Genomic DNA, 11277 nt, shown 5'->3' on the forward strand with positions numbered 1-11277 from the left:
GCTCCTTTTTCTAGCTTACTTCACCATCCAATCTGAAAGAATTGGAGTAACTAAAGGTTTTATTTCCAGTTAGGTACAGTTTACTTTATTTGTAATTACAAGTAGATTGTGTTTCTATGTACCTAAAGGCAGGACTCGAGATCCTGATGGCTGGTCTGGGGTAGGAGATGACAGGGAGGAGAGGAATGGTCTGAGCGTGCGCTGCTTTCGGTGGTTGATTATGAGTTTGTTGAGACGGCGGATTATTGGAATAATCTCGCTTTGTCCTGGCGAAAAGGTTCCGCTGTGGATCTGTCTGTTTTCACGAGCGTCGTAACAACTTAGCTCGGTTTCTGGTTTATGTCTGGTCTGGGGAGCTACTCTGGAACTTACGGTGATCGGTGTCTTCCGTGATTCTGCTGAGTAGCTCTTGCCTGGTCTTTGTGCCGAGTCGTTCCGCGAGGGTTCTAGGTATGAACGAGATTCAGTCAGCTATCTGTTTGAATCCGTTGATCTCTATCCTCCGGAACGTACAAGGTTCTGTGGTTTGCTTGGGCTTGTTTGTTCTGGGCCGGTAAGTTTCTAACTTCGGCTGGGACTGTTTGTGTTCGACGTGGCAATACGCATCAGCTGTCTGGCCTGTTAGGGCTGTGGGTCTGGGCTCGGGAAAAGGGCTTACCTTTATCTCCGGCTGGGTCCATTTCTGGGTTGAGCCGCGCTAGCTTCCTGGCTGGTTGCTGCGGGCCTGGGCCTGTATTCCAACAGCCTCGCGTGCTTCTAGTCGTGAGATTAGAAGTAATGTTGGAGATTTGGATGACTCCGATCTTCGCAAGGGATCGGCGGATTACCGAACGTCCGAGTGCTTTGGTGAGGAAGTCGGCCACGTTGGAGTTGGTTTTGACGTATCGAAGCTTGATGAGGCGGAAAAGAATCAACTCGCGTACGAAGTGAAGCCTGATGTTCATGTGCTTCGTGCGGAAGCTGTTTTGGGAAGTTTCGCTGTTGGCGAGATCTATAGCACCTTTGTTGTCGACAGAAACTTCAACGTCTTCTACTGATTGTTTGAGTTTGATTTCCTCTATGATATTCGCGAACCACGCGATGTCCCTCCCCAAGTCTGATAAGGCTTTATACTCCGCTTCGGCTGTAGACAAGGACACAGTTGGTTGTTTGCTGGACTTCCAGTTGACTAGGTGAGCTCCGACTGCGACCACATAACCTGTGGTTGATCGACGAGTATCAGGGCAATTGCCCCAGTCGGCGTCGGAGAAGGCTCGTAAATTCGAGACGTCTGATTTCTTGAATGTTAAGCCGACGTGTCTTGTGCCGGAGAGATACTTGAAGACTTGTACTGCCGCTTGGTAGTGCTTGATGCCGGGGCTCTCCAAGTATTGGGACAGTTGGCTGACCGCGAATGAAATGTCCGGTCTTGTGAGGATGCTTAGGTAGTTGAGTGATCCCACGAGCGCTCGGTAATTGACATTTAGCTTCCTGAAGGTCTCAACTTCATGGGCCGTCGCTTTGGCGAGGCGCTCCTTTGGGTTCAGGGGGCAGGTTGAAGGGTGCTCTTTTTCAAGACCGAATTCGGCTAGTTTTCGCTCTACATATTGCGTTTGATTGATTTGTAGGCCGCCTTCAAACCTCTCGATGTTCATTCCAAGGAGAAACTCCGCTTCACCGGGGTATTTGATCTCGAACTCCCGCTCCATCTCAGCTTTGAAGACCTCTGGTTGCCTACTGATTATTACAATGTCGTCCACGTGGGCGAACAACCAGGTTGCCGGCCTGCCTTTTTCCTCCTGCCTCCAGAATACACAGGGGTCGGAGACAGCGATGTTGAATCCGAGAGTCTTGAGGTATGCCGTTAGGCGCTTATACCATACGAGCGGCGCTTGACGCAGTCCGTAAATTGCTTTCTTCAACTCAAGAACCGAGTTGGGAGGGCAGTCATATCCTTGAGGTGGAAGTAAGGTTACCGTTTCATCGAGGGGGCATGTGAGGAATGCGCTTCAGATGTCCAGTTGATGTATTTTGAGACCGTGGTTGACCGCAAAGGAAATCAGCAGTCGAAGTGACGCCGCTTTACCCGTTGGGGCGTAAATTACATTGAAATGTCGCCCGTAGACCTGTATGAATCCTTGAGCGCACACCCGCGCTTTGAATTCAATGACTTTGTTCAGTGGGCCTAGCTTTCTTCTATAAGCCCAGGTTGATGGTATCAGCTCGTCATTCTGGAGGCGGCGGCGAACAATCCAAACTTGGTGCTTTATCATGTTTGCGATTTCTTTCTTCTCTGCTTCTCGCCATTGACCGCTTTCCTTGCTAGCCATGGCCTGCTTGTGGGTCTTGGGGTCGATTTCTATCTCAATGAGGAAAGCTTGCCTAGTTCGCTTCCCGGAAACGATGTTATTGGGGTCTATTCCACTACAGATCTCCTTGGGCGGGGGAGCGGTCGTCCACACGTATCGCCGCCCGCCGGGGAGGCCTGGGTCTTGTGGTGGGGGTCCTGGCCGACGGGGTTCGTCGGCAGCTCCAGGACTAGAAGGGCTGTTCGATCTGAGATCTTCAAGGATTGTAGAGATGTCCCGCTCCTCCTCCGCAAGCTCCTTGGCTGCGGATGACTCTGATGCTTCCTTGGGTAATTTTTCTTCATCGCTGAAGGGAAGGGGATCGTCCGACTTGAAACTTGGAATCTTGTTTGGTCCGAGCGGAGTGTAGCTTTTGCTCAAGGCCGGGCATTCTGGGAAGTTAAGCTCATCGAAGTGTACGTGTTTCGCGGTAACGACGGATTTGTCTTGCTGACGATATATCTTATATGACGAATAGTCGTTGTCATAACCGAGTAACACACCTTCCCACAATAGAGCCGAGAATTTTGTTTCTCTCTTGGGTTTTGGCTTAACCACCCAAACGCGGCAGCCGAAGGGTCAAAAGAAGGCGATGTTTGGCTTTAGTTTGAACATCTGCTCGAGCGGTGACACTTTCCCTTTTGAGAGGGAGGGGAGGCAGTTCGTGGTTGCTGTGGCCGCCTGCACTGCCTCTGCCCACCATTCTGGGGCCATGTTGGCCTGCATCAAGAGACACCTAGTCATGTCGATAATTGTGCGATTGGCTCTCTCGGCGAGTCCGTTGTTTTGGGGATTGTAGGTGGGAGCAATGTTATGTTGTATGCCTTTGCCTTTGAGATATTTGCCGAGCGTACCGTTGACAAATTCGCCTCCGCCGTCTGAAATGAGCTTTTTCAGCGAGTGACCGGTTTGCTTCTCGAGAAAAGTTTTAAAGTCGAGGATGGCTTGTGTAGCTTGGCTTTTCTCCTTGAGGATGACGGTGTGTATGTAGCCTGTGAATTGATCTACAAGGGTGAGGAAATATCGCGCGCCTCCGTTGGTTGCGGGGGAGATCGGGCCGACGAGGTCAGCGTGAACTACCGCAAGAGGGGCGTCAACAACCTTGAAAGTACCGTTGCACGGCAAGCGGGTCAACTTTCCTTGCATGCAGGCTTCGCATGCGTGAGTCTTGGTCAAGTCAATTTTGTCTGGTACTACTTGTGCGATCCTTCCGGAGCTTGCGTGGCCGAGACGGTTGTGCCACTTCTGGTACTCCGAGAGCATTGGCGATACGGTGGTGTTTAGGTTGATTGAGTTGATCGGCGAGGGGGTGACTCCGATGATCTCGAGCAAGTCGTTCAAGAGATTGACTTTAAATGGCTTTTGGTCGTCGATCGCCACCTCAGAGAATCCGCTCCTTTCTGTGATGGCTACGCGGTGATTCATGAGTTGAACCAAGGAGACCAAATTCCTGGTCAATCGAGGCACATAAAGGGCGTCTGGGAGCGTGATCTTCTGTCCGGTGGGTAGATGAAGCTGGGCCGTTCCGCGAGCGACCGCGGCTAGCTCCGACCTGCCGCTGCCGGTCACAATATTGATGTGGACCGGGGTTGAATCGAGGAAGTATTGAAGGGAATTCAGCATATGGTTGCTGGCCCCTGAGTCCAATATGGTAGAGAGAGGGGATTCCGGCGTCGTCATGTTGTAGGTGAACGACGGCTTGACGATACCGCTATGGTAGGCTTCCTCTTCTTCTTCCTCGACGGTGGTGTTATAGGACGTTTGTTGTTTCTTTTTGGGGCGTCCTTGGTCTTGCAAAGGTTGTTCAGGAGGCCTGGTGGACGGGTGGATTGTCCAGCAGTTGTCTTCCGTGTGGGTGGTTGCTTTGGGGTTATGTTTGCCGCCGCTACATCTGATGATGTTGCCACCAGAAGAGCCACCGCCTCTTTTCGGCCGTTGAGTTTGTTTGCGACTCGTTCCGGTGGCTAGAGCTGTGGTGGAGTTGTCTGAGTCTTCGACGAATTTCCTTTTTGTGGCTATCTCGTGGCGACCAATGTCTCTGAGCTTGGCTATGATTTCTTTCGGCTTAGCCAGTGCTTTGAGGTCAGCGAACAAGGCTTGCATTAGCATAGGTCGCCTTTTAGTTATCTTGCCGACGATGCCGCAGCCAACTAGAACATCCAGAACTTTCAGGCCGAGCGAACTAAATTCGGCCAAGCTCTCCTCCATCTCGGTAATGTATGTATTCATGTCTCGGTTGTACTGAATGTCCAACCACTTATTCCATACCTGGAATACCGAGAGTAGGGAGTCGGAAGCATAAATCGTTTTTATGTCCGTCCAGATGGCGTGCGGGTCCTGCTCGTTATCATCGTTGATAACGCTGGTGAAGATCGCGTTGGATATGGCTTCGCTTAAGATGCTACAGGTCCTCAGCGCGCCTTGAAGCTCGTTATCATCTGGGTCTTCTGACATTGGTTCCTCAAGATATTCCTCAAGATGTCGGGGTCTGAGGTGCATCTTTATTTTTCTCTCCCACAGCGGGAAGTTGGATCCGTCGAACTTGGGGACGTTGACGTGATCTTTGTCCGGGCTGTAGGCGTCACTCCTGGCGACCGGTTGCGTGGATTTATCCGTGCTGCTAGAACTCTGAGTTCTCGTGTTCGCCATCTCGGCCTGCCTTTAGTTGCCTATTGAGGTAGTCCTGTCGAGCGATTCGAGACTGTAAATCTGAAAGAATTGGAGTAACTAAAGGTTTTATTTCCAGTTAGGTACAGTTTACTTTATTTGTAATTACAAGTAGATTGTGTTTCTATGTACCTAAAGGCAGGACTCGAGATCCTGATGGCTGGTCTGGGGTAGGAGATGACAGGGAGGAGAGGAATGGTCTGAGCGTGCGCTGCTTTCGGTGGTTGATTATGAGTTTGTTGAGACAGCGGATTATTGGAATAATCTCGCTTTGTCCTGGCGAAAAGGTTCCGCTGTGGATCTGTCTGTTTTCACGAGCGTCGTAACAACTTAGCTCGGTTTCTGGTTTATGTCTGGTCTGGGGAGCTACTCTGGAACTTACGGTGATCGGTGTCTTCCGTGATTCTGCTGAGTAGCTCTTGCCTGGTCTTCGTGCCAAGTCGTTCCGCGAGGGTTCTAGGTATGAACGAGATTCAGTCAGCTATCTGTTTGAATCCGTTGATCTCTATCCTCCGGAACGTACAAGGTTCTGTGGTTTGCTTGGGCTTGTTTGTTCTGGGCCGGTAAGTTTCTAACTTCGGCTGGGACTGTTTGTGTTCGACGTGGCGATACGCATCAGCTGTCTGGCCTGTTAGGGCTGTGGGTCTGGGCTCGGGAAAAGGGCTTACCTTTATCTCCGGCTGGGTCCATTTCTGGGTTGAGCCGCGCTAGCTTCCTGGCTGGTTGCTGCGGGCCTGGGCCTGTATTCCAACACAATCGGCTTTTCATGATCTTTAAGCTCTTTTGTTTTAATTCTGACACACCTCCTTCCCCTCTTTGAACCAAGAACACTCTTGAATTGTTAAAATTGTTTTCGAAGTCTCTCTCTTAGTCTTAACATACACTTGCTTACCTCTTACCTTCTTGTATGTATCTTGTTAGACTCGAATATCCTAATTTAATCATCATAAGAAACACGTTAAGAGTACCTCTGTGTCGAGTTCTGGAGTGAGCAATTTGGATGGTAGCATCGTCTGAGAGTATGAAATTCTGCATAAAATATATCAATGAGTGTAAGACCTGGTCCAAGTGTGGGTACTATGTGTTCCCGATCCGGGAAATCGTTGACTCACCTGATGGTTTCTTCAAGGAGCGTAGTCGGCAAGTGCAAGCTATATGTTTGCATTGACGACCACTGAGCGCGTTGGCCTTGAGGCGGGGGCAAAAAAGGTGAATATCAGCGGGTTGTATGGGCTTCCAGGACCAAGAGCCGTCTGGGAGCCGAGCAGGAAGCTCTAGTGGACTGGAAGGTGTTGAGTGAGGATGCGGGGAGAAACTGCAAGGGGGCAGAATAAGAGGCCCTTATATACTGATCATAAGCAGCAGAGCTCAGCAGCTGCTGGTCAGAAGCAGCAGAGCTCAGCAGCTGCTGGTCAGAAGCAGCAGAACTCAGCACCTCCATCGATGGCAGGCTAGGAATGTGCTCAGCACCTAAGCTGCTCCCAGGTTGCTGCACTCCAAATCTATCTGCAAGGTCTCCTTGGCTCAGCCTTGCTTGTTCCCCAAGCTTCCCCAAGACAAACTAGCCGTCTCATGCTGCCCGAGGCACACCGAAGGCAGCTCCATAGGGCTCAGCTGGAGCTTTTACCCTCCATCATAAGCCTCCAATGGCAGAGGTAACCTTCCTAGTACGGCGCGTTTACCACTGGGGCGAGCTCTTGAGAGCTTTCAACTATCCTTAGACCATTGTCTGATTTTATCAGCGCCGAAGCGCTGCACTTGACTTCATCCAACGTGCCTCAGGCATGTAATGGAAAACATCACAGAAATTTGAAATATAGTTCTTCCTCTGCAAGCAACCATCTCAAATATTGAGGAAGGGAATGAGAGAGGGGTAACACAAGGAAATATGTGCATTGCATCTTTTGCAGATTCTGGGTACCTTCATCTGAGACCTTCATCTAAGATTTGTGTAATAAAAGAAATGAAAAACAGCCCCAAAAAATCTAAGATACCTTCAAGCGGGCTTTGCTATCTAATCAATAAGACTTGCAACCACTTCGTGCATTACTCTTGCCAGCCTGCGCTTGCCAAGACTTTTTGAGCTTGCCCAACGTGTGATTGCTGAATGATCTGGAAAGTGTTGGCCAAGTTAAGGGGAGACCAAGTAACACTCTGTTTCATGATTATTGATAATTAGATTCAACATTTTTTGACTGGAATTTATATTTTCTTGCGGATTTGCCAATTGAAAGGTCTTGCCTAGTGAGGAAATCTGAGATGGTCTCCCCTGTCTTTGTTTTTGTTAAAAAGTTAGACATGCTTTCTTCAGATACAATTGAAAGTTTTTTTAACATCAAAACTAAATCTATCACAAGCTCTTTCCACTCCTGTATGCGGTTCAGTGTGGACGATGTCCTCCTTGTAAACCATGCTGCAGGAACTAATGTAGATTCTAAAATGGTCTCAATCTTCCCAAAATCTGCAACAGATATGAGCCATTCTTTGTCTGTTTTTTTGAATATGTCTTCTGCAGCTTGCTGATCCACTTGGAACACATCTTTGTAGGATTCATCTTCAATTTCATGTATTCTCTAGTTGTATGCAATATTTCTCAATGAATCAGTTGTTTGCTTTAAGGTCATGCCAACCTCCTTATTTATTTCTTCAGGAAAGTGTAGTTCCAAATAACGCAATCTCCAATTTTTGATACTCTCAAAGTTCTCATTGTAAAAATCCATAACAATTTGGCTTTGTTCTGCATCCCAAGGAAAAATAAGCCAAATTGTTGCTGTCATCAAAATTTAGATGTAAGACTCAGCAAAGGCTTGCCACTCATTTTTTTCTTTTTCTGTTTTGAGACATCTGATTCAAAATTTGACAAATGGTTAGTATTCCAAACCTTTATGGAAAATCTCATGTCAGGATCTCCCATACATTTTTCCGGTAATCCAGAGCTTGGATCATTTTTTAGTACAATTTCTTCTGGGCTGTCTTTTGTTACTTTGTTCTTTTCTGTCGTCATTTCATTGGAAGCACCTTCATGGAGGTGATTGACTTCAAATAAAATAAAATCAAAGCATTCAATTTGAGTGGATACTGGAAGCAAAAGCCGAGAGGTCTTCTACTCATTACTCACATTCTTGGGTGATCTCATGAGAACCTTGGTCTTGTGAAGGGAAATGAAAAACAGTGCTTTTGAGTATGAGTAGAGGATCACATTTTCACTTTGGTAATAAAACTGCATAAATACCTGTGTTGTTGGCAATCCCTTCATCCAACAAACTTGCAGCCTTGACCAATAATCCTCAAGTCAACATTTGGATAGCTGTAGGTATCCACTTGACATGCATCTTGGCCTCAGCGGAATTTTATGTCGTGACTGAGCAGATGAGTAGATTAATCAGCACTTTGCAGTAGCTTGAAATTTTTCAGAGAAGGCTCTTCAAGCTACCAGCTATTGAAACAGTGCTTACTGCTACCAGTGAAAACTTTTCCCTATGCATGTTGATATGTTTGTCGCGTTTGAAGCTCAGTATACATAAATATATCACCAAACTGTTTTGAGTGCTTTCGATAAAAAAAGCAAAGCCGGGTGCATGCAGGCATTTGGTCGGACAAGATGGTTCACTGAATTCCCGTTGGACTGTAACATCAAAGTACTTCAGTGAAATCAGGTGTTGTTTGGTCGCAAGTGCATACATTGAGCTTGCCCTTGCCGACTACGCTCCCTGAAGAAAGCATGAGGTGGGTGAACGATTTCACGGATCGGGAAGACATAACTTGTACCCGGTCATGCTCTCATTGAGCTATTTTATCCAGAATTTCACACTCTCAGACGGTGCTACCATCCAATTTGCTCACTCCAGAACACGACACAGAGCTACTCTTAACATGTTTCTGACAAAGATTGAATTAGGATATTCGAGTCCAACAAGATACATACAAGAATTTAAGAGGTAAGCAAATGTATGGTAAGACTACTGGTAAAACAACTTTAACGATTCAAGAGTGTTCTTGGTTCGAAGAGGGGAAGGAGGTATGTCAGAATTGAAACAAAAGAGCTTAAAGATCATGCAAAGCCGATTGGATGATGAAGTAAGCTAGAAGAAGGAGCGTGCGCCTCAACGTCCGCAAGCGGCCCTGGATGGCCCGGAATTCGGTGTGCCTGAGACCGTCGATAAAGTGAAGAACCCAGGCCAAGCTACACGCCGCGTCGGATTGTTCGATCGCCCGCAAAGAAGACTCGACCCTTGCCGCCAGCATGAGACGGATCCTGTCGTCGTCGATATCGGCTACCCACATAGGTCGTCTACTGCCGTCGGACGGACTGGGCCGACTGGGCAGGATGTGCGTGCGCAGATCGAATCGCTGCACGCTCAAGTAATACCGCCGCCGGTTCTCGGCGATCCGGTAAACCATCGACTGGCCGTTGCGCAGCGGGATCACGATCGCTAACTCCGGGTGGTTCCCGTGTTCTCGGCACCGTCGCAAAGTCGGAATAATGAACACCCGTCGGATGAACTGGTTCACCTCAGCATCGTGTGCGAAATTAGCAGTCATGATCCAATAAAAACTCGTTTCTTGTTTCAAGTTGTCGCAAGAAAGTTTTCGACGCGTGTCGTATGAAAGCTGGCTACAGTGACCGCGATTGGGTAACGGTAATGTGGACAGACGGCCGAGGGCGAGTGAAGAAAGTAACACTACAAATATTACGGGAGACCGGCCCGGAGAAATAGAGAAGCAAGAAAGAAAAACTTGGAGTAAAGGGGTTGATTTCTGATAACCACAGAGGATGATATTCGAGGGCAGGTGAAGGCTTGTGGATATGGAGGAAAATTTAATTATCGAGCATGCAAGGGCCACATTTATACCATCCTTGATCTCAGAGAGACCGGGGAGTGGTCTTCGTTTTTTCCTTCAGAAAGCGCAAAGGGTGGGTCCGGACAAAGGGGATGCAAGACCGGCCTCATCAGGTTTGCTGATCCGCCCTTTGTGGAGCAAGCCTTGCTGGGGAGTTCATTCTCTGCAACGGCCTGAGGAAAAACACCACGGGCTTTCCCCAACAATCGCCATTCAAACTTTGCGTGTCCATTCATTCAAGGACATGACGATTCAGCGGTCCGCTGAGCCGTGTCTGCATCAATGGCCATCGGCTCCACATCCCCAATTGAAGGGTTTCCTTTTGTCGAACCTTATCAATTACCAAATTCCCAACGGGCATTGAAAACCTTTCTTCCAACACGTCTCTTTCGTGTACCGTACAGGGTGGGTCTCAGACATTACAGAACCGAACATCGGTCCTTTCTGTCTTCTATGTATTACCTGAGAGCGCAGTGAAAAAACAGAAACGTTTGGTGCCCGTTGACGGTGGAACCGTTCCGCGAAAAGAAGCTCAGAAACGACAGCGGACAAAGGCCTGCGATTGGATGGTAAACGGACGTTGCCCAATCGACAGACGACAAACATTCCACACAGGCGTATTGGGTGCTCGTTCCTGAGCCGAGAGTGGCGGTCTAAGGATCAAACGATGAGTCTACGGCTCTCTGAGACCTTTCTTCGCGATCCCGCTGGCGGTTGTTTGTATACTCCTGCCTTGCGACCATCTCATAACGTGAAGGACTTGGGTTTCTTGTCCAATTCACTGAAATTGAGCTCCTGATAAATAACCACAACGGGGCCAACCCTATCCCTTTTGACAGCCGGGCATGTCTACTTTGTTTCGGGATCTGTGTCAAGTAGACTGCGACTCCAATTTTTCTTTGCGTAGCATTGTGTTACAAAAAGAGAACAAAGAACACGCGCACGCTAACTTTGCTAATTCCCTCCTCGGGGGAGCCAAGCGACCTCCGTCCCCCCTCCAATAGAGGGACTTAGTTAAGTTAGACGCGCACGCGTCTAAATTACTGAACCAAAAAACCCAGTGTCCATGTGACGTTATAGGCAAGTCCATAAAATCATGGAGGAACATATCACGACCAGACATATACAAATAGCGTTTACGATACATAGGCAGCGCAAAGTGTGGAGTTATGAAAACAGGTGGAGACCGAGGGCCCAGGACTAAAAGGTAAGAAATACAACATGGCGAAAAAGGAATAGAGGAGGGGACGGATATACGTGTTTCACAAACCGATTTTTTATTTATTTCTTAGAGTTTTCGATAAAAAAGCTTGGTGTGATACACACAACAAATGTCAAAATCAGAAAAAAAGGGTTGCTGGCCGCCTCCTCCCCCAAAAAATAAAACGTAAGAGAGAAGAGCTTTTCGAATGCGAGTGGATTTCTGAGTAAGCCGTAAAGA

The 11277-nt window shown here is 48.1% G+C and overlaps 1 protein-coding gene across 1 annotated transcript; it reads right to left on the bottom strand.

Moving 5' to 3' along the window:
• Positions 1-9038: 9038 nt before the first annotated feature.
• Positions 9039-9536, bottom strand: PtA15_15A242 (uncharacterized protein; the record flags this gene model as incomplete). Its single annotated transcript, XM_053163429.1, has 1 exon — positions 9039-9536. The coding sequence occupies one exon, from the start codon at positions 9534-9536 to the stop codon at positions 9039-9041; it is 498 nt and encodes a 165-aa protein (XP_053027405.1).
• Between the last annotated feature and the right edge of the window lie 1741 nt (positions 9537-11277).

This window comes from Puccinia triticina, chromosome 15A (genome assembly GCF_026914185.1).
Source record: "Puccinia triticina chromosome 15A, complete sequence".
In the NCBI taxonomy this organism is placed as follows: domain Eukaryota; kingdom Fungi; phylum Basidiomycota; class Pucciniomycetes; order Pucciniales; family Pucciniaceae; genus Puccinia; species Puccinia triticina.